The 24239-nt window shown below is 43.1% G+C and overlaps 1 protein-coding gene across 1 annotated transcript in view; it reads left to right on the forward strand.

Moving 5' to 3' along the window:
• The window catches only part of PTPRB (protein tyrosine phosphatase receptor type B), a 104958-nt gene that overhangs the window by 75036 nt on the left and 5683 nt on the right, over positions 1–24239 (forward strand). The window contains exons 19-31 of the mRNA XM_077807743.1: positions 3482–3760; positions 7737–7886; positions 10483–10726; positions 12878–12984; positions 14241–14340; positions 16956–17039; positions 17154–17171; positions 17302–17383; positions 17828–17918; positions 20801–20877; positions 21654–21788; positions 23118–23240; positions 23446–23609. Of these exons, the coding sequence (XP_077663869.1) occupies positions 3482–3760; positions 7737–7886; positions 10483–10726; positions 12878–12984; positions 14241–14340; positions 16956–17039; positions 17154–17171; positions 17302–17383; positions 17828–17918; positions 20801–20877; positions 21654–21788; positions 23118–23240; positions 23446–23609 (1654 nt within the window). The remainder of the gene's footprint in view (positions 1–3481; positions 3761–7736; positions 7887–10482; positions 10727–12877; positions 12985–14240; positions 14341–16955; positions 17040–17153; positions 17172–17301; positions 17384–17827; positions 17919–20800; positions 20878–21653; positions 21789–23117; positions 23241–23445; positions 23610–24239) is intronic.

The raw sequence follows: 24239 nt of genomic DNA on the forward strand, positions 1-24239 counted from the left end.
GCACCTTAGAGACTAACAAATTTATTTGAGCATAAGCTTTTGTGAGATATAGCTCACTTCATCGGATGCATTCGGTGGAAAATACAGTGGGGAGATTTATATACATAGAGAACATGAAACAATGGGTGTTACCATACACACTGTAACAAGAGTGATCAGTTAAGGTGAGCAGGAGAGTGGGGGCAGGAAAAACCTTTTGTAGTGATAATCAAGGTGGGCCATTTCCAGCAGTTGACAAGAACGTCTGAGGAACGGTGGGGGGGGGGGGGAAGGGAATAAACATGGGGAAATAGTTTTACTTTGTGTAATGACCCATCCACTCCCAGTCTCTATTCAATCCTAAGTTAATTGTATCCAGTTTGCAAATTAATTCCAATTCAGCAGTCTCTCATTGGAGTCTGTTTTTGAAATCTTTTTGTTGAAGAATAGCCATTTTTAGGTCAGAAATAGAGTGACCAGAGAGATTGAAGTGTTCTCCGACTGGTTTATGAATGTTATAATTCTTGACATCTGATTTGTGTCCATTTATTCTTTGACGTAGAGACTGTCCAGTTTGACCAATGTACATGACAGAGGGGCATTGCTGGCACATGATGGCATATATCACATTGGTAGATGTGCAGGTGAATGAGCCTCTGATAGTGTGGCTGATGTGATTAGGCCCTATGATGGTGTCCCCTGAATAGATATGTGGGCACAGTTGGCAACGGGCTTTGTTGCAAGGATAGGTTCCTGGGTTAGTGGTTCTGTTGTGTGGTGTCTGGTTGCTGGTGAGTATTTGCTTCAGGTTGGGAGGCTGTCTGTCTCCCAAGATCTGTGAGAGTGATGGGTCTTCCTTCAGGATAGGTTGTAGATCCTTGATGATGCGTTGGAGAGGTTTTAGTTGGGGCTGAAGGTGATGGCTAGTGGCGTTCTGTTATTTTCTTTGTTGGGCCTGTCCTGTAGTAGGTGACTTCTGGGTACTCTTCTGGCTCTGTCAAACTGTTTCTTCACTTCAGCAGGTGGGTATTGTAGTTGTAAGAATGCTTAATAGAGATCTTGTAGGTGTTTGTCTCTGTCTGAGGAGTTGGAGCAAATGCGGTTGTATCGTAGAGCTTGGCTATAGACAATGGATCATGTGGTGTGGTCTGGATGAAAGCTGGAGGCATGTAGGTAGGAATAGCAGTCAGTAGGTTTCCGGTATAGGGTGGTGTTTATGTGACCATCGCTTATGAGCATCGTAGTGTCCAGGAAGTGGATCTCTTGTGTGGACTGGTCCAGGCTGAGGTTGATGGTGGGATGGAAATTGTTGAAATCATGGTGGAATTCCTCAAGGGCTTCTTTTCCATGGGTCCAGATGATGAAAATGTCATCAATGTAGTGCAAGTAGAGTAGGGGCATTAGGGGACGAGAGCTGAGGAAGCGTTGTTCTAAGTCAGCCATAAAAATGTTGGCATACTGTGGGGCCATGCGGGTACCCATAGCAGTGCCGCTGATTTGAAGGTATACATTGCCCCAAATGTGAAATAGTTATGCGTGAGGACAAAGTCACAAAGTTCAGCCACCAGGTTTGCCATGACATTATCAGGGATACTGTTCCTGACGGCTTGTAGTCCATCTTTGTGTGGAATATTGGTGTAGAGGGCTTCTACATCCATAGTGGCCAGGATGGTGTTTTCAGGAAGATCACCGATGGATTGTAGTTTCCTTAGGAAGTCGGTGGTTTCTCGAAGATAGCTGGGAGTGCTGGTAGCATTGGGCCTGAGGAGGGAGTCTACATAGCCAGACAATCCTGCTGTCAGGGTGCCAATGCCTGAGATGATGGGGCGTCCAGGATTTCCAGGTTTATGGATCTTGGGTAGCAGATAGAATACGCCAGGTCGGGGTTCCAGGGGTGTGTCTGTGCGGATTTGTTCTTGTGCTTTTTCAGGGAGTTTCTTGAGCAAACGGTGTAGTTTCTTTTGGTACCTCTCAGTGGGATCAGAGGTAATGGCTTGTAGAAAGCAGTGTTGGAGAGCTTCCTACCAGCCTCTTGTTCATATTCCGACCTATTCATGATGACAACAGCACCTCCTTTGTCAGCCTTTTTGATTATGATGTCAGAGTTGTTTCTGAGGCTGTGGACGGCATTGTGTTCTGCACGGCTGAGGTTATGGGGCAAGTGATGCTGCTTTTCCACAATTTCAGCCGTTGCAAGTCGGCGGAAGCACTCTATGTAGAAGTCCAGTCTGTTGTTTCGACCTTCAGGAGGAGTCCACCCAGAATCCTTCTTTTTGTAGTCTTGGTAGGAAGGTCTCTGTGGATTAGTATGTTGTTCAGAGATGTGTTGGAAATATTCCTTGAGTCGGAGACATCGAAAATAGGATTCTAGGTCACCACAGAACTGTATCATGTTTGTGGGGGTGGAGGGGCAGAAGGAGAGGCCCCGAGATAGGACAGATTCTTCTGCTGGGCTAAGAGTATAGTTGGATAGATTAATAATATTGCTGGGTGGGTTAAGGGAACCATTGCTGTGGCCCCTTGTGGCATGTAGTAGTTTAGATAGTTTAGTGTCCTTTTTCTTTTGTAGGGAAGCAAAGTGTGTGTTGTAAATGGTTTGTCTACTTTTTGTAAAGTCTAGCCACGAGAAAGTTTGTGTGGAAGGTTGTTTTTTTATGAGAGTATCCAGTTTTGAGAGCTCATTCTTAATCTTTCCCTGTTTGCTGTAGAGGACGTTGATCAGGTGGTTCCGCAGTTTCTTTGAGAGTGTGTGGCACAAGCTGTCAGCATAGTCTGTGAGGTATGTAGATTGTAATGGATTTTTTATTTTCAGTCCTTTTGGTGTGATGTCCATCTCTTTGCATTTGGAAAGGAAGATGATGAACCTTGTATTTTTGCTACAAGGAGCTGAGGGGTAAATTACTAATTCCTGCTATTTTAGCTCCCTCTTTTGCAATGTACAGTATTTGATTCTTCAGCTGTAATGTATTTCTTTGGACAGTTGTGGAAAATAAGGCTGAAAGGAAAAAGAGAAGTTTATAAATAGCATGTTAAACATTTGTGCCTTTCACTGTAGAGTGTGTGCTATATGATATGGACATTTCATTGTAAGAAGTATGCATTTCAATTACGCTGTATGATGAGGGGTTTTTTTTAACTAGATTTAAGCTCTAGTTGTACCATAGTTCTAATAATATGTTGGATTCCTATTGCACCTTTCTTCAGAAGATCTGAAAAGTTTTTTTACAGTTAATTACTGACGAGTCACAGTTCTTTGGAGGTCGATGGCATTAATTCAGTTTACAGAGATAAAATGAGGTCAAGTGACTTGCCTAAAATCTTTCAGCAAGTGTGCGGTAGAGCTAGGAATCCTGATTCTTAGTCCCTTTGCTCTAATTAAATTATTAATTTAGACTTGTGTGCTAAGACTGATGGCCAAGCCATAGAGTAAGCACAAAATGTATAATGTATGTCCTCTGTTACATTACGCTTCAACTTTTCAACCTCTCCCCTCCATCTTTAGGACCAGACAGAATACAAAACCTTCACTGCCGGCCACAAAACTCTACTGCCATTGCATGTTCCTGGACCCCGCCTGACTCTGACTTCGATGGATATAGTATTGAATGCAAAAAAATGGACACTGGAGAAGTTGAGTTTTCCAAAAGGATCGAGAAAGAAAAATCTTTGCAAAACATCATGATGCTAGTACCCCACAAGAGATACTTGGTGTCCATCAAAGTGCAGTCTTCAGACATGACTAGTGAGGTAGTTGAAGACAGCACCATCACTATGATAGACCGTAAGTTCTTGATGTATCAAATACATAGGTACAGTGGCATGGAGGGAGAAGGTGAACAGGAATAAGGTGAACAGGAATAAGCTATCATCTGGTCCTGTTGGTTAGTCAGCAGACTTTTCGACCTCCAAACCTGCCTTTTGTGTCACACCAGCCACCGAAATGTGTGACCAGTGACCAAAATGGGGAACACCTGTGTTTAGTTGCACGCTGTGCCAGATTATAAGGCTCTTAAACTATAAAACTTCTTTAAAGGATTTTTTATCACTGTGTGAATCTTATTGTAAAACTGGTTTATTTGACTCACGCAGTGAGAACAAACTTGAAAACAAGTTTTATAATCTGTCAGTCATGGCACAACATGCAGCCTACAACTGACCCTTTGTTCTCCTCTGGGTTTGCCTCTTTGCTGCCCCCTGGTCCTTTCCTCTCACCAAATGCCATCGCCAAGTCAAAATAGTGGGAAGCCACTTAGAGCCTTCAGGAAGTTGGGGCAGTGGCTCTTCTTCAGGCTTTACTACCTCTTCTCTCAGATGATGAGTTTGCGTCGGGCAGTGGAGATGAAGGAGGAGCACTGCTCTGCAGACTCCTCTCAGACTCCCTTGTGGCTCCTCCCTTGGGCTGCAGATGGGTTGTAAATGGCAGCTTGCAGCTACTCAACAACGTACACAAGGAGGGAGGTAATGCCAGCCCGCATGGTACTGCCCTGTGCATGGTGATGTCTCTCTATACTGTGCACAAGCCACTCACAGGAATCTCCTTCTCCCTTCTTCACCTTGGCTGGTCAGCAGCTGCTGCTGACACTCAAGCTGTGGCAATCCATGGGTCACCTCCAGTCTGTGTGGTACAGCATGACAGAGAGCCTTAATTACCCCCAAGGCCAAATGTTCCATGAAGTATAGTGTGATTGACAGGTCTGGTCACCAGTCCCCCCTTGGCTGCATAGAGCCAAAGAGAACTACAAAGTCCAGTCGCTAAAAACCCCTACAAATCCTACACTGAGCAATAAGGGGTTAATAAGCTAATGGAGACTCAGCTGAGAGATGTCAGAATTGGAGGGAGGAACTTAAAAGGGAGAAACCTAGCTCAGCTGATGACAAATCAGGGAGGAGAGCAGATCTTGGAAAAATGGATGGCTGAATGCAGGAGCCCCATTGGGCAGCCACTGCCCAATGGTCCCTTCCTGAAGGAAGGGAGGACCTGATGCTGACTCACCTTAAAAGGAGACTATTCCTCTCTGTTGGTGAACTCGGATTAGGGCCACAGCCTGATGAGTGCCCTCTGAAGGAAGAGAACTTTAACCCAGCTTTGGGACCATTCATTTGTGTCAATTCCTCTTTCTTCTGTTCATTGACAACCCTGGCAGGTTATCTGGTGTCCAGCCACTGGTCTGGGCCTCTTAGGGCTGGAACTGGGAATGGTAAAACCACCCAGACATTCCAGAGCTGTGACCCCAATGATTGCTGGGGCCCTGCCCAGAGCCTGGGAAAAAAGAACATGGTAAAACCCACCCTTCACATGAATTGCAACCAAGCCCTGTCTCTTCTCTACTACAAGAGATGCTATGAGTTCAGATAAAATCAGAGATAACCTGAGCATCACCAGATACAGCAACAGAACCTCTTTGAAGGCTTAACTGTTCTCCATTGTTTTCATTTTTAGACATCTTTGCACTATCAAGTTCTGGTTGAGCTTGGAAGCAGGACTGTCTAAATACCATGAGGGAGCCAGCTCTCCCAAGAATTCCAGACTGGTCTTACAGATGGAAGATTATCTGGCTAGGCTTCAAATAAGCTTGTGAACTATTGGTTCCTTATCCACACCGAAACCCTTTAAATTTTGGCCATGACTATTAAACAGTAGATACTGATACAGTATATTTGGCTATATAGGTTATTGAAAACATTGAGCTGCGATCTCTATTACAGTGCTCTAGTGTTCCATTGAGAGGCTTGCATCAGATATACTTTATTCCCCCCCCTCTTTTTCCTTTTCCATTTCACAAAATCATAGACCTGGAAGGGACCTCGAGAGGTCATCTAGTCCAGTCCCCTGCACTTAAGGCAGGACTAAGTATTATCTAGACCATCCCTGACAGGTGTTTGTCCAACCTGCTCTTAAAAATCCCCAATGATGGAGATTTCACAACCTCTCTAGGCAATTTATTCCAGTGCTTAACCACTCTGACAGGAAGTTTTTCCTAATGTCCAACCTAAACCGCCCTTGCTGCAATTTAAGCCCATTGTTTCTTGTCCTATCCTCAGAGGTTAAGAACAATTTTTCTCCCTCCTCCTTGTAACAACCTTTTATGTACTTGAAAACTGTTATCATGTCCCCTCTCAGTCTTCTCTTCTCCAGACTAAACAAACCCAATTTTTTCAATCTTCCCACATCGGTCATGTTTGCTAGACCTTTAATCATTTGTGTTGCTCTTCTCTGGACTTTCTCAGATTTGTGCACATCGTTCCTGAAATGTGGCACCCAGAACTGTACACAATACTCTAGTTGAGGCCTAATCAGCATGGAGTAGAGTGGAAGAATTACTTCTTGTGTCTTGCTTATAATACTCCTGCTAATACATCCCAGAACGATGTTTGCTTTTTTTGCAACAGCATTACACTGTTGACTCATATTTAGCTTGTGATCCACTATGACCCCCAGACCCCTTTCCACAGTACTCCTTCCTAGGCAGTCATTTCCCATTTTCTGTGTGTGCAACTGATTGTTCCTTCCTAAGTGGAGTACTTTGCATTTTTCCTTATTGAATTTCATCCTGTTTACTTCAGACCATTTTTCGAGTTTGTCCAGATCATTTTGAATTTTAATCCTATCCTCCAAAGCACTTGCAACCCCTCCCAGCTTGGTATCGTCTGCAAACTTTATAAGTATACTCTCTATGCCATTATCTAAATCATTGATGAAGATATTGAACAGAACCAGACCCAGAACCGATCCCTGCAGGACCCCACTTGTTATTCCCTTCCAGCATGACTGTGAACCACTCATAACTACTCTCTAGGGACGATTTTCCAACCAGTTATGAACTCACCTTATAGTAGCTCCGTCTAGATTGTATTTCCCGTTTAGTTCCTGATGTATCACTGTTCAACATATAGCTTGTTTAGACATATGGCAGATACAAATGCCAGTTCCCTATGGAAGCCATTCTATAAATCTGATATCAGATCGTCTATATGTAAATACTTTGCTTAATTGACTCAGTGTCGTGTTTTGTTTCTTGGACATTGTTTATTGTTCGATTTGATGTGAGAGGGAGAAATCTAGATGTTTCAAAGCAAATGTCTATCTGCAGCCTTAGTGGTCTCAAAGTACCCAGATTGAACCCACCTCTGAAAATGCTATTTTAGCGGCTATAGTTTAAGACTGCATGGATTTAATGAGACATTAATGCAATCCTGGGCAGCTTCTGCAAAAAATTCTACTATAAGGAGCTGCCTCTGTCATTACGTTTAAAACACCGCTGGTCTGTTACGTCTTCTGGCAGCTTCTCTGCTGGAGAGGGATACACTTTGGGCAGGTCTACACTACAGCAGGGATCGACGCTCTGAGATCGATCCACCAGCAGTCGATTTAGCGGGTCTAGTAAAGACCCACCAAATCGACTGCAGATCGCTCTCCAGTCGACCCCTGAACTCTACCCCTGACGAGAAGAGTAAGGTAAGTTGACGGGAGATTTTCTCCCATCGGCCCCCTGCGGTGTAGACCCCACGGTAACTTGACCTAAGGTACGTTTACTCCAACTACATTATTCACGTAGCTGGAGTTGCGTAGCATAGGTCAACTTATCGCGGTAGTGTAGACATAGCATTTGTGACTGCAAAGAGTATAATATGAGAGACTTTGGGTCTAAATGGTTGAGTTTTGTTGAGATTTGCACATCATTTGCTGTTATTATGTAATTAAAAATATATAGATGGTGATGTACTTTATTTCGCCCTCCCTCTCTCTTCTTTTCCAGGCCCCCCTCCTCCACTTCCCCACATCCGAGTAAACAAAAAGGATGCACTCATTACCAAATCTTCCATCAACTTTACTTTCAACTGCAGCTGGTTCAGTGACACCAACGGAGCTGTGAAATACTTTACTGTGGTTGTGAGAGAGGCTGATGGTAAGTTTTTATGAATTAGTAGGTTTCTTTCTGTAACCCGTATTAACATAAGGAGTGTATTTGTCCTCATCTCCTGGCCAGATTTCAGAAGAGGTGTATGGATCTGCTTCTGACAATGAACCTGGTCCTTTAACTCAGCAGGGAGAGGCTTTTAGATCCAGAGGTCCATAGATTCATAGATACTAAGGTCAGAAGGGACATTATGATCATCTAGTCTGACCTCCTGCACAACGCAGGCCACAAAATTTCACCCACCCACTCCTGCGAAAAACCTCTCACCTATGTCTGAGCTATTGAAGTCCTCAAATCGTGGTTTAAAGACTTCAAGGAACAGAGAATCCTCCCGCAAGTGACCCGTGCCCCATGCTACAGAGGAAGGCGAAAAACCTCCAGGGCCTCTGCCAATCTGCCCTGGAGGAAAATTCCTTCCCGACCCCAAATATGGCGATCAGCTGAACCCTGAGCATATGGGCAAGATTCACCAGCCAGATACTACAGAAAATTCTTTCCTGGGTAACTCAGTTCCCACCCCATCTAATATCCCATCACAAGCCATTGGGCCTATTACCATGAATATTTAATTACCAAAACCATGTTATCCCATCATACTATCTCCACTGGCACCATAGTTAAGGACAGAGTTTTACTTCAATCTCTGGGATGTTACCATCCACATGTTTGGACAGTTTCCTTACTTAGAAGATGAGAGAACTCAAAGCAAATGTCTCAGAGAATAGAAATGGGACAGATTGTCTTGCTATGCACTGATTCAATAACGTAGTTTAGGCACTAACTTGAAGCAGGTGAGAGTGCATCTCAGCTTCAGTCTCTGTTGCCTTCAGTGTTGCCTGCTAAGCCGTTATTAGAAAACAAAGGTAGCTTACAGTCTGAATAAAATGATTCATGTTGTTTATTTCATGAGGCAAATTGCTCTCACATACACCAGTGTAAATGGAAGCAGAAAATGTCCCCATGTAGTGCATATATATTTCCTTCCTTGTGCTATCCTGTAGAGAAGAAGAGTGGCCTTGCAGTTAAAGCCCTAAACTAGGACTCAGGAGGTCTGAGTTTAATTTTTGACATTGCCACAAGCTCCCTTTGTGACTTTGTGTAAGTCACTTAACCATTCCGCTGTGTCTCTGTTCCCAGGTAAAAATAATCCTTTTTTTCCTCCCACCCTGTGTCGTTCTTGTCTAGTCAGAGTGTAAGCTCTTTGGGGGCAGGGACTGTTTCTCACTATATATTGGTACAGTGCCTAGCACAGCTGACCCTTTTAGGCACTATCATAAAGAATAAAACATCGGGATTCATTTCTGGGGACTACAATCATTTCCTATTGCAACTATTCTCTGTACCCACTGGCTACTTTTTTTTTTACCCCCTGTGGAAGGAGGCAGATGGCACGGGGGAAAGCTGGGGGGGGGCAGAATTATGCAGCAGAGGTGATTCACACAACCTTCTCAAGGCATCAGACCCTCCCTGTGCCCACTGTTCTAGAATGGGATCTAGAAGAGATATAGCAAACTGCCTTGAGTTATCTAGCCAAGCAAGCCAGCATCGATCCAAAAATGTCCCCATAGACCAACATGCAGTGTGGGTTCAAATAGAAGACAGTGTGCCTGAAACACCCTGAGGTAGGCTCAGTTCAAAAATACTAAGGGTATGTCTAAATTGGAGCTGGAGGTGTCATTCCCAGCTCAGGTAGACATACCCACGCTAGCTGTGATTGAGATAGCACCCTAACAAGTGGAGCAAATGGTGGTTCCCATCTGACACCCTGTGTGCAGCTACGGCTCTGCTGTTATTTTCAGCACACTAGAGTGATCAGAGCTGGCATGGGCATGTCTGTCCCAGCTGGGAATGACACCTCCAGCTGCTGTGTAGACATACCCTAAGACTTAATTTCAGGAATTGTGCCACAAGTCAGCAGTTTATAGACCATCACTCACTTAAGAAAAGCACAGAGTGTTTCTTTAGGACACTCAGTAATTTGAGTCTGTAGAGTTCTCTGTAAAGAAGGGGCTTTCACGTGGCTTAACAATTTTGAAGACAGTATAGCATAGTCTTTATCAGACTGTAAGAAGCTTTTTAAACCACAGTGCCAGGTTGCTTTGAAACACAGAATTTCCTATCTGTAGGAATTTGCTGTTTACCATAGGAATCTGCTGCATTCTGCTTCTTCTCCTGGGGATCAGATTACCACACCAGACCAGCTGTTGTTTGTAAAGATAACATAGCTACTAATGACCCCTGCAGTTAAAGTTAATAATAACAGTTTGTATATTGTGTGTTTCTTCCATAGACCTTCAGGTGTGTTACAAAGGAAGGTAATTTGGCAGATGGGAAAACGGAGGCTCAGAGGGCAGTGACTTGCCTATGGTCATACAACAGTTTAGGGTCAAGGCTGGAAATAGATTCCTGGTAGCTAATTCCCAGTCCCATGCTCTATTCACTAGACCATGTTACCTCCCAGACAAAGTACAGAAGTTTGTCAAGTGTTAAATATGTCTATTGATGCCCTCGGCCTTAGATGCACTAATAGCACGAGAGCTGTGGCATATGATGTGCAATTTTTTTTTACCATTTTTTTTCCTAGGCAGTGAAGAGCTGAAGCCAGATCAGCAGCACCCGTTACCTTCCTACTTGGAATACAAACATAACAATTCCATACGTGTCTATCAGACCAACTATTTTGCAAGCAAATGTGCTGAAAACCTTGACAGCAACTATAAGAGCTTTGACATTAAGCTTGGAGCTGAGATGGAAAGTCTGGGAGGAAAATGTGATCCCAATCAGCAGAAATTCTGTGATGGGCCACTGAAACCCAGGACTGCCTATAGGTTAGATTTATTGTGGTAATTTTGCTGTGTGAGATGTGCTGTATTATTAGGTACTATGCTATCTCGATGCCTGATGTACTTGAGCTGCCATAGATTAATAACCTGTATTACATGGTGTGCTGTGTGTTGTACTGTGCAATTTATAAAAGCTTTGTCCCTGCCCCATCTCATATTTAATGTATAAACAGTTCCTTCACCAGCCTGGAAATGCTACAATTCATTATGTGCAAAACTCCGTGCGGTGAAAAGGCCTCTTTATCTCTTTTACTTTGGTGGGGAACTTTGCTACAGTTGCTAATTTCTCTGTGGAGAGACTTAAGGGCTGGATCAGCAGCTGAGTCAGGGAAGCATTCGGGACAGGTAAAACGGGAGAGCAGGAGATACAAAGGTAGTTTTGTGTTCCTCTAATTCTGTGGACAGGCTCCACCAGGCCAATCTGCTGGTGCAGATTAGAGCAACCCAAAGGGCATTCTACCCTGTGCCAGCTTCCAACAGACTCAGGAAGCCTGTACAGTAGCTGAGGCTGACCAGGACAAAGGGAAGATTTAGCCACAGTTGGGCATGGTGTGGGAGCTGCTAGAGCACCTATACACCTCCTGTTGCATCCTCTACACTGGCATGAACCTCCAAGGGCTGAATCCAATTACCTTAAGGCCACTTTGCACCTAGGGAACAGCAGAAAGCAGCTGCAGTGTGACCCAGCATCTAGGCCTTAGATTTTAGCCAAAAACTAGAGTATTTGAAGTAATATCCCCAAACAATTATGATTTGTATTTCAGACAAACTGGATACCATGTATGTTTATGTAGAAGCTGCAGCTTCACATTAAATGTAATTACTTTTCCGTGCTGCATTAAATCAAGCTTAGCTACTAAATGTGGACTATTAAAAACTTAATGGGGCAGTTGTGCAATTGAAGTGAAAGCAGCTTTCAAGTGGGCTCTAGCTGGGTTCAGTGGAAATTATGCCCACTTATCCCTACTCAGAATGAGACCTACTGTGAGTAAAGATTTCTACCTCTTAACTTCTTTGATTCTAAATTCTATCAGCTGGCCGGCAGGAACCTCCACAACAGGTTACCAAAGCCACAATGAGAGCTGAGTGACTAGATCAACAAACCTTTCACAGACACTCATTTCAGCTTTTTAATGAATTTGCTTGGATTTCATTTGAGCTCCTTTTGCTTTCTTGAATGCTCTTAGAAATGAGTTTGCTGAGAGGAAAATTCATGGACTTAAACAGTGAATTTCAATTGAATGTTGCAGAATTTTTTATTTTGTTCATTGTGTGTATCTGTATCAGAAACCTGCTTAACAACTACGTTCATCCAGTCAAAGAACAGAAGCTTACCAGGTGACCGTGTGTCCAATCAAATCAATGTGTTCATGTGAACAGATTTGTTGATGAATTTTCAGTGACAAATTTTTGGCAATCAGGAGCTTGTGAAAATAGCAAAGACCTAAATCCAACAAAGACGCCGCTCACTGTGATTAGTTTGTCCAGCTCATGGGACTACTTTCATGATCCCCAGGAGCCTAAAGTGGTAAAGACCCAATCCTGAAAACATTTATGCACATAAGTAGTCCATTTACAGGCCTAATATCAGGAGAGATGGAAGTAGGTCCTGAATATGACTATTCACATGCAAAGGTGTGTGCAGGATCAGAAGCATAGAATGTAATCCAAATCCAAGACCCCATATGATAGTACTGAGGGCAGTTATATCCATAGATCAGCTAGTCAGCAGTTTTTTTAGCTTACTGCAGCCCTATACAAAGAACACACTGTGATATATAAGCCTTCCCTCTGATCACACAGGCAGAAATTTTTTTCCCCCAAGTTTAATATGGTATGTCACCTAGTATTTAGTCCTTCTTTCATTTTCCCCACATATTGATGAGCAAAAGATACTAAAAAATGGAATGAACTGCTGAGGTGCTAAAAATATTGGCTTTGAAACTCTCACTAAAGCAGAAGCTGAACAACAAAAGGTATAACAATAACAGTAGTTAGAAGACACAGGAAATGTACTTAGTAAATGTTGTCCAGAAGCCCTGTTTTGTGATTTTGCTATTTCTGTGTTAACCTTTAGTTTTCTCCTGTTTGATACCAACTCCCAAACAGATCTAATAAACCCTTCTGCTTTTCCAGAATCAGTATCCGAGCTTTCACCCAGCTCTTTAGTGAAGACCTGAGGGAATTCACTGAGCCACTCTTCTCAGATACCTTTTTCTCTTTACCAATCACTACTGAGTCAGGTGAGTTTCTCCTTTATTCTATACCAACTGTACCAGTTACATGGGTATGACACCCATTGGTGCTGGAGTGGGTAGGAGAGAGCAGCAAGGACCTTGTTGCTGAACTGAGTTACTTTGAGATTCAGCTCTCCGCCAGTTAATATTCGGTATTCAGCACTGTCGGTTAAAACAATAGCTGTGATGTTTCCCCTTCCATCCATGATTTCCTTCTGAAGTACAAAACTTCCTACAAATTATAGGCGTTCACTTTAAAAGGGAGCCAGAGAGAGAGAGAGCAAGGACTGTGCAGCATCCTTCGGGATAGAAATAATACATAAGGCTAGATTCTCCGGTCTGCTTTCTGCCACTCAAGCTGCTCAAAGTGGACAGAAATGGCTAGTGGAAATTTCACTTGGTGCAGGGGAGCTCTCTTCTGGTGTGAGAGATTGTATAACCACCTCCTGCACCTGCTGTCCCATGTGTCCAGGGTGTAGGAGAGATGTCAGAGGTGGGAGCGAGGTGTGGCGGAACTATGCTGATCCTTCACAGTGTAAGGTCACCTAGGGACTTTATGCCAGTGGCATGAGTTAGACCTGCTCCTCAGCAACTCTTGACTTATGCCGTGGCCAAGCAGCACAGGATCAGGGAGCCACAACCAGCCCCCGTGTTCCCCGGTCTCAGCTATGGTGGAGCAATAAGCCCATAGGTTATAAATTGTTTGGGAAGGAACACATTGCCCAATAGAGCTGGGGTCCCTGACTTAGGATCTCGAGTCACTGCTACAATACAAACAATAAATAATAGCATAGCCCCTTGATACAAGGATCTCAATACTTTCCAAACACTGATTAAGCCTCAAAAAAACCCTTGAATCCAGACAACAGTTCCTTTCTGGATGTGAGAATGAAATGGTTTTGTCATCCAGTGTAAATGGTCTTGAAATGGGACTGAATCAGTGAATTATCCTAGACTTAGTTTGAAAAACCCAGTGAACTACTGTAGCCTGGGGAGGAGATCTGAACTCCTGGGAAATCTGGCTGTTTCTTCACTCCCTCATTCTATGGAAGGAGAGAACTTTTTTCTCTTCTACCTGTTTCTTGCCCACCTGATGTACAGTGTAAGTTCTTGAAAAACTAAGGAAGTAATATCAAAGCCCAGTCCTCCAAATATATATGCAGTTGAAGTTCCTTTGTATTTATTTCAGTGTCTTTAACTGATAACACTGTATGTATCTAATTCCTTTGCTCTGTGTGTGTGTGTGTATCTATCTATCTTAGAACCCATGTTTGGAGTTATAGAAGGCGTGAGTGCTGGTTTGTTTCTCATTGTGATGGTGGTGGCTGTCACTGCTTTATTTGTCTACAGACAAAAAGTTAGGTAAGTAGAAACTCCCTTTTTTAAATTTTTCTTGCACAAGGTCTGATGAAATTAGACATGATTTTCAATCTGAGACACTGAGGAAGGTGTAAAATTGGATGAAAACTTTAAATTGTATTTAGGAAAGCAAAAACCTAACTCCATTTCCCTCACCATTTGTACAAATTGAATATTGAACTAAGAAGCCCCATATTACCCTTGATTAAGGAACAGGATTTCCACTGATTAATAGGAGTTGCATGATTTAAGGCTGCAATGGGACCTTAGGTTCTTAGTAGAGCTGGTCAACACATTTTCACTGGAGCAGTTTTCTGTCAGAAAATGTGGCTTCATTTAAACCTTTCATGAGAACTTGTTGATTTCAATGACATTTTTGATGGGAAAACTTTGAAATGATTCATTTTGACCCTCTCATTTTGGAAACATTGAAACATTTTCTTTCAAGAATGTCAAAAAGTTTAGTTTTGACTTATTTGTTCCATTTCATTTTGAACTGACTTTTATTCTATAATATTAATTTTATATCATCTATATATTATTTTAATTTAAATATATATAAATATTAAATATAATATTTTAACATTATAAAAATAAAAAAACTACCTTATTGAAACAAAACATTTTACAGTATTGAAATGAATTTTTTTTTATATTTCTGAGTCAAAAAAAATTTGGAATTTCTATTCTGTGGGAAATTTTGAAAATGCAACATTTTGCTTGGAGTTAATTTTTCTTTGAAATGTTGGAAATTGTTTTCCAACCAGCTCTAATTCTTAGTCTGCATGAAATTATTCTCTAGCAGTTTCTTCTAGACACTTAAGCCCAAATTCAATGCAGATGTCTAGATGCTGACCATGAAAAAGCATGTGCACTTGTGTGTAAAACCTGCATTTGTTTGTGCCTACAGAGAAATGCATGCCTACATATCTGTATGCATACACCGCTACCATTATACATGAGTAAAATGCAGGTTTTGCATTCACAATAGGTGTACACATTTTCTCCTGGCTGCTACTTAGGCGCCTGCATTTGAAAATATGTCCCTTATCCTCTAATTTATTTTTGCTCTACATAGTTTGAATCATATGAAGTGCATGTTTTCTCAACTGTATTGTGATTTCTTCTTATGAGCTCTGTTCAATGGGTCAGTGAACGTCGGTATATTTTTCTGTGTCATATACAATAGGTAAATGTTTCTTTCATTTACAAGAGAGGTTTCTGAGGGAACAAATGGTGATCAGAGATGGAGAGACAGTGTGTGTGGTTTAGTGGAACATAGGAATGTAGGACTGCAGGGGATCTCCTGAGTCACTAAGTCCAGATCCTAGCTATTGCAGGCAGCCCCATTATATAATCACATTCATAAATGTATCAAGCTCCATCTTACAACTGATTCAGTTGTTTGCCTCCACAACTCCTAGTGGGAGGCTGTTCCAGCGTCTCACTCCTCTAATGGTTAGAAACCTTCTTCTAATTTCCAACCTGAATTTGTTCATGGCCGGTAAACACCAGGAAGAGAGAAGAGCTATTTAGCTAATGGACAATGTTGGCACAAGAACAGATGGGTTTGTAAACTGGCCATGAACAGTGGAATGAGCACAGAATGAATTCCAAGAACTTCCCAAATCTATCCGAGTGCTGCCACTAATTCCTGCTCTGATCCTTCACAAGTCCCAAATGGCCTGATTTTCAGAGGTGCTAAGCACCCACAACTAGGATGACCAGATGTCCCGATTTTACAGGGACAGTCCTGATATTTGGAGCTTTGTCTTATATAGGTGCCAATTACTCCCCCACCCCGTCCCGATTTTTCACACTTGCTGTCTGGTCACCCACCCACAACACTTGAAGCCAGTGGGAGCACAGCAGTAACTTGTTCCCCAATCTGCACGTGGAACCAGGGATAATACCTACTTCACAGGAATGTTCTGCAGATCAGTTGGTTAGGCCTTATCCTGCCATAGGACACCCACTAGGACTGGCTGGAAAACAAGAATTCTATGTCACCAGAAATGTTGAGGATTTGAAATTTTTTTTCATTCCATGTTGGAACAAAACCAAGACCTTTCTAAAATTTTCAAGGGAAAAAAAACCAACAGAGTGAGATTCAGACCAGAGACTTGAACCTGGGTCTCTGCTAAACCAGGTGAGCGGCCTGGTCATCGGGCTATTGGTTATGCTGGGGTGGGTGCTTCTCTCTCTCACGGGAAATTCCCTCCTGGACCTGAGAAACCTTCCCAACTAAAGGTTTTCCATGAAAAGTTTCAGTTTTGACGAATCAGCTAAAAATCAGTCAGCTAAAAAATTCCTGACTAGCGCTAATACCCACTTTAGTGGTAGTTTGGGCTGTGTCTCTTATGGTAAAAAACAGGCCATTACTGTTTTACACTGTTTTTTCTATATATGATATAAAATTATTGTCCTATGGCAGCAAACTAAGGTACAGGAAAACTCTGCAACCGCAGAGATCCATTTCAGAGTAGCAAATGAAACAGCCATCTCTTTTTATTCCTTTTCTTTATTTCCTGCCACAAGATACTTTTGTTGCCCAACTCACGTTGACATTTGAACATAGCACTAAAACCAAAGTAAGAATAGCTTCCTTTGTATTGCAGTAATGGCCAAGAACGACCTACAGCAAGGCTGAGCATTCGCAGGGACAGGCCATTGTCCGTCCATCTGAACTTGGGGCAGAGAGGGTAATCTCAAAATTTGTTTCTAAGAGAATTGTTTTAACATGGCATCATAGATGAAACAGTCTCTCCAGTCACTCACTGACAAGTTCTTTCTTTTTCTTTTGAAATTATTTCTAGGAGCCGGAGAATTTCCAGGTAAAAGCAAATATTTCTTCATTTAAAACATCTTCCTTTGTAATGAATTAGATGAATAATGTCCTTGTTGTCTCCTCGGGTAACTGGGTGTTTTTGGTTTTTGTCTTTTTTCTTCTGTCGAATGTTTTAGTCCAATAAAAGTAAATCAGTTTGAAGCGCACTTCACCAAACTCCAAGCAGATTCCAACTACCTCCTGTCCAAGGAATATGAGGTACGAACCCAATCTAGTGGAACCATTTCTTTATTGAATGGACTGGTTGGGTGCTAACTCTGGCTCACTAACCCTTCAGCCCCAGAGACATGCATTCCCTGGTCTTCTTCACACAAGTGAAAATGAGTTTGACAGTCTCAGCTTAGACCCTATTTGTCCTGCTGCCAGAACCACAACTTGATCCAGTTGGCAGCCTCTGTTCATGAGAGGCCCAACACAGGATCACCAGGATGTGCTGAAGGTCAGGACTGAGTTGTGGTAGCAGAGCTGTGTGGCAAATCTTGAAGAGTGCCTACCAGCAGTGTGCCTGGCTCAAGCCAATGCCACCAGTTCTCTAATTTCAGTATAATAAAAATAAGTTCCTTTCCTTGGCCTTGCATGCTGTACATTCTGTTTTGTAGCATCCTGTGATTTTCACCTCACATTCATTTCGGCCTTTTACAGGACTTAAAAGATGTGGGTCGAAGCCAATCATGTGACATAGCGCTTTTGCCAGAGAACAGAGGGAAAAATCGATACAATAATATATTGCCCTGTAAGTTTTATATTTGGATATATAATATTACATCACACCAGCTATTTTTCACTTCTTTTCTGGATGGGATGGGGCATGTAGCATATCCCTTTCCTTGTTTTTCCTTGTCCGAGATGAAATACCATTGCCAAGCCAAGTCTTGGTGCTTTGATGCTGACGATGTATGGCCACGAGCGGCTTTACAACAGCAGCTCTCATGAAATTTCACTTCCCACCAGAGGCGTAATGACTAGTGTTCATTCTGTTTATAAAAGGCTTCAGCTGTTCTAGCCTTTCAGCTGTTCTGTCAGGGTAGATAGTAGGAATCATAGAAACCTTGTCTTGTGTGTTTTGTGTGATCAGCACCAGATAGCAGCAGGGCTACTTTCTCCCTAGTCATTCAGATGTTGCCAGTTCAAACCTGTCCAGTGGGCACAAATCACTTATTTGACATCGATAGGTGACAGTCGCTTCTTTCAGAGTTTATAATGAGCCTGCAGTATCACAGTGCCCCCAGCATGGCAAAAGGCGATAATCCTGAAGGAGTCCTCTTTCATACAAGACAAAGATACTGGCAGTATGTGGCACATGAGAATAGGGATAGCCCTGGGAAACGCCTGTTGGAGGTAATTAGCCCACCTTAAATAGCCCCCTGCAATTTCAATGGGCTATGGTAGCAGTCAGCTTGATTTCCAGTCCTAACTTGCCGTATAGTATTGCCATGTGCCGTCGTTAGTTGGCATGTTTTATCCAGAGATGGCTGCATTTCAGTAGTGGTGAAGGGATCCCGCGGTGGGTATGTCTAACTGCAGCTTGGAGGGTGCTTCCCAGCTCAGATAGACAGACATATGCTAGCTTGTGCACTTAAAATAGCAGTGTAGCTGGGGGTAGCATGGGCAGTGGCTCGGGCTACCCACCCACCTACATACCCAGTAGGTCTGGGAGGGTTTGTATTTGTAGCACGCTAGCTCAAGCAGAGTTGCACTTGTCTGTCTACCCATGCTGGGAAGTACTCACCCAACTGCCAGGTAGAAGTACCCAAAGTGTGTATGGCGCTATGGTACCTCTATGTCTCAGTCTGCTCTGGACGGGCAACTCTGCAGCCAGAGACTCAGGAGGAATGCTGTCTTGCTCAGTCACCCAGCATTTTCCCAGGGGGCTGCACAGTGAAGTGGAGACACTGCTGTTCTGTCAAGGGGAAGAGTGTGTGCTCTCCTCCATGCACTGCTGGCTCTGCCGTCAGGGGCAAAGATGGATGCAGCCACAGTCCCACCATTATCCTAACTCCCTACCTCTTTCAAGTAGCTGGCATCCACCAGAGCACAACCAGGGAAGAGGCTTGTGCTCTGCAATGGGATTGTGCTCACCTGTGGGAAAATGGGGTGAAGTCTCCCTGGGCTGAATCCACAAAGGTACTTAGGCAGTGCAGTGCCTACCCAGTAGGTACTCTGTCCAGCCCTCCATCCTGAGTTAGACATTTAGGCTCCCCATCAATGCATGAGGGGAGGTAGGCACCTATCACAGGGATCCTGTGAAACCATCAGTGTCATGCAAAAGGAAGGAGACAGGACTTAGGGCCCAGATTCACAAAGGTACTTAGGCACCTGCTCCCATTGGTCTGGGCCTCTACTTACCTGACATGCCAGAGGGAAGCACCTCCCTCTGCTCAGAATTCTCCACCATTAATCCTCTCCTGACATTAGGCACCTGAGCTGGGTAAACCCATGCCCTAGCAAATGAAACCCAGACCATTCTCCTGAAAGACAAGAGAGACCCACCCCATTGTAGCCAATAGCCCTGTGTTTATAGCACTCACTTGGAATGTGGGAGACCTGTTTTCAAATCTCCACTCTGATTTGAAACCAGGACTTGAACCCACAAATCCCACATCCAAGGAGAGTCCCTAGCCCCCAGGGCATTGTGTATTGTGGGTGGATCTCTCTTTCTCTCCTATTGGAGCTTTCCACTTAGTATAAATAATTGGAGGCGGGACTTAAACCTGGATCTCCTGCACCCTAAGTGAATACTCTGGCCACTACATTTGGGGATAGACGCTCACACTCTCGTTCGTGTGATGGCTGATCCTGAAGGTGTGTGCCCACATCTCTTGGGTTGGTCCTCACATGAGAGATTGGTGGGGGAGCCCCTAGTTTGAGAATCTTGCTTTGGAGCTTCAGCTTGAGCAATAGGTCTGAGCAGTTTGTTAGCTGTGGGGTGGTATGATCTGTTAGGCAGCTTTGCACATGCCCACCATTGGAAACCTAGCCCTGGTCTACACTGGGTGGGGAGGGGATCGACCTAAGATACGCAACTTCAGCTACGTGAATAGTGTAGCTGAAGTCGGCGTATCTTAGATCAACTTACCTGGCCATGAGGACGGCGGCAAGTCGACCGCTGCAGCTCCCCCATCGACTCTGGTTCCACCTCTGGCGAGCTGGAGTCCTGGAGTCGACAGGCAACATGTTTGGGGATCGATTTATTGTGTCTAGACGAGACACGATAAATCGATTCCTGATAGATTGATCACTACCCGCCGATCCGGTGGGTAGTGAAGACCTGCCCCTAGACACTTACCGGGGTAGGCAGGAGCTTAACGGTAGTTTTGAGCATGTCAGTGGCACCTACATTGTGGACTGAGGTGCCAAATGAGGCAGTTACGTGCCTATGGACCTCTGTGGTTCTAGCTCCTTGCATACAATCTCGCTCATCGGCTGCAATATCCTTTGGAACACCCATGGTGAAAGGTGTTGTGCAAATGTGGGTAGCTATCATTTGCAAACAAACCTGCCAACTCTGACTGTGAAAGTGCAGTCAGTATTTTTACATGGGCACATTTCCATTTATGCGAAAGGGATGAAAATCAAGACCTACGCATAAACCTCTTGTAATACATTTCTTCCCAGATGATACATCGAGAGTGAAGCTTTCCAACGTAGATGATGATCCTTGCTCAGATTATATTAATGCAAGCTACATACCAGTAAGTGGCTCAATGGTATTTTTTATAGTTCTTGTCTCTCCAATGGTAATTTCATCTTCTTGTGAAACTTAACATGTAGCTAGATTCTTATGTATTCTAGATTCTCCTTTCATATGTTCACTGGTTTTAATTAAAAGTCCGAGAACTGTTTTTGTGTGTGTGCGCTGAAAGGCCATGTCTGATTGCCATACAGTTAACTGAGGCTGATTCAGTCAGCTCTTAAAACTGCTTCCCTGGATTGCTATAGTTATATAAGAGTACTGTTATAATTGGCCAAGGACAACTTCTGAAAGGTCACTGTGATCATACTTCTGGACTTGTATTTCATCCTGAAAGTGTTTGCACCTTGTATTATGGTGAAATTGGCTGAGATTACAATTGTGCCCTTTGCCAGGGAATTATGATTGATAATAACAGAGCCCTAACGATCCAGATTTCAATCCAGAGCTCAATTAATGAATGGCAAACAGCAAAACAAAACAAAAACCCAGTGGTTCAAAATGCCTAGGGCAGTGCTGAACACAATAGAAAGATGAAAAATCTCTGACTAATGATAATAAATACCTTCCAGCAATATTTAAATACACTGGCACTTTCTCTTCCTCCTCTCTGCTCCCACCAGCCTTCTGCTTCCAGAGTTTAGGGCATGCTTTAGTTTTCAAGCTGTGGCTGCAGTGAAGATGTTGATGCCACAACAGTGGTGGTTTGTTTGCAGTTGCTATAAGGTCTCTTTCTCTGGCATTATAGAAACTAATTGGAATTTTCTGGATTTGTAGGGCAATAATTTTCGCAGAGAATACATTGCGACTCAGGGCCCTTTGCCTGGCACCAAAGATGATTTCTGGAAGATGGCATGGGAACAGAATGTTCACAATATTGTCATGGTAACCCAGTGTGTCGAGAAGGGCCGAGTGAGTAGCGAGGTTTCTTGCTTATTCATTACTATTTTTAAATTTTGTATTTATTATTTGTATGACACTAACACCCACGGACATTGGCTGAGATCAAAGTCCCATTATGCTAGGCAGTGATGTGTAGTGAGAGACAATGCCTGCCCCTACGAGCTTAGAACCAGGTTTTTGAAGCTAGTTAGGCACCTAAATTTCTTTGATTGCAGTAGGAGTTAGGTGCCTGCATGCCTTTAAACATCTGGCCCTTGCAGTCTAAATAGACAAGACAGAAAAAGGATACGTGGGGAAACAGGGGCACAAAGAGGTGAAGTGACTAATCCAAGGTCACACAGCAGGTCAGTGAGAGCTAAGAATAGAACCCACAGCACAAACACAGTATCCTAAGCACACATGGCACTTAAAGGGTAAATATAACAATTACCCAAAGATGTTGCAATCTCTAAGGGCCTAATTCTGCATCTGTAATCACAGTGAGTGGCTTCTGCGTGACTACTTACATAAGGGCTTCTCAACACAGTCGATAGACATAATGTTGCATGGGATAACAACTTACAAAAGGTTGGGATATGGGAAGCTAAAGGTGGAAATCAATAAAGATCATGAGATAAGCACCATGCATTACATGTACTTCATGGTCTATTTATTTAAGGTTAGTATATTACAATTATGAAACTTCTCTGGGCCTTTCACTTATTTCACTGTCCATGACAACCTCATAAAACTTATGCTGCTGTAATCAGAATATGAGCCACCATAAAAACATCTTCTATGTATGGTACAAAGGCAAGTGACTAAACTGTAGAAACCGTAAATATTATTTCCTTCCCTGATGCCCCCATATAGACACACAGAGGTAATGGTTACATCCAAGTCCATTGCATTGTTTGTTTTTTTTTTAAAAAGCCAGAGCAGCTTTTTGCTGTTTAGGCCCTGACATAGCAAAGTACTTAAGCAATGCCTAACGCCCAGATCAACCTCTGCTTTAAACATAGTCTAAAGAATGCAAGCAATCATAACTGTATGTAGAAATGTTTTTTGCTGTTTAGGCCCTGACATAGCAAAGTACTTAAGCAATGCCTAACGCAATGGAACCTTTTGCATACTTAATTAAGCATGTGTTTAGATCTTTTGTTGACTACATGTGCATATGGATTATTTTAGCTGCCTTAATTGTCCATCTACTGATGCGTGACTGCTTCTTGCCTCCTTGGAAGCGGGGGACAGTTAGGAACCCTATGCAAAAATTGAGTAGATAAGAAGGTGTTTAAATATGACAGGTTGGCTCCAGCTGTTGTTATTACTGAAACATTCTTTTCTTTGTCCATACAGGTGAAGTGCGATCATTACTGGCCCCTGGACCAGGATTCCTTGTATTACGGAGACCTGATAGTTGAGATGCTGTCTGAGTCAGTGCTTCCGGAATGGACAATAAGGGAGTTTAAAATTTGTAGTGTATGTTCATTTATTTTATTTTATTTTAAAAAAATCTGTCAGGAAAACTTAGCATGGTTAAACCTCACACATCCTGATTGCTCTCCAGTGACCTACTCCCTAGTGGCAGCTGTAACAGAACATGATGTTCACTACAAAGACGTGGTGTGTTGGAACATCTGCCTCTTAATTGTCCTGATTATCCACATTTCTGTTTATCTGACAGGAAGAGCAGCTTGACTCAAAGAGGCTCATTCGTCACTTTCATTACACAGTATGGCCAGACCATGGAGTTCCAGAGACCACCCAGTCCCTGATCCAGTTTGTAAGAACTGTAAGGGATTATATCAACAGGACTCCAGACACCGGACCAACCATTCTGCATTGCAGGTATAAATGAAAGTAGGATATCATTGGTTCAGGAGTTTTATAAAATATATTTAAAAGATCTCTAATGTTGGTGTCTCTCAGCGGGTAACTTTTGCTTAAATTTCTGTGGAACAGCTGTAGGCTTTAATAGACAGACTATGGGCTAGGTGGTCAGGAACAGTGTTTGACACACATGCCCTCATCCTGAGAGATGCTGGGTGCCCGACTCGTGCCAGTGAATAACAGCTCTCAGGAGGTCATGCCTCCAGGTTGGACCACTACAGCACTGTCCCTGACACACCTGCTATTCCAGGGGGACCCTCAGCTGCAGCCTTTTGGCAGATTTTTAAGTCTCCTTTGCACTGCTGGGTCTGGCCCAATGTCTCACTACCCCTTTTTAATTAAGAAAAAGTGAAGCATAACTAGTGGTAAATTTGAGCTGCAAATGTGTGTCCAGATCTTCGTAGATGTTTAAGGCCAGAAGGGACCATTGTGACCATCTAGTCTGACTTCCTGCATAACACAGGCCAAAGAACCTCACCCAAAAATGTAAAACATTTGGGTCCATATTCAGGGTCATAGTCTGAATCAACGGTTCATCTCTAGAAAGAAAACAACTTTAAAGGCTCCTTACAAACAGATTTGGATATA

This window comes from Eretmochelys imbricata, chromosome 1, assembly GCF_965152235.1.
Source record: "Eretmochelys imbricata isolate rEreImb1 chromosome 1, rEreImb1.hap1, whole genome shotgun sequence".
Classification (NCBI taxonomy): domain Eukaryota; kingdom Metazoa; phylum Chordata; order Testudines; family Cheloniidae; genus Eretmochelys; species Eretmochelys imbricata.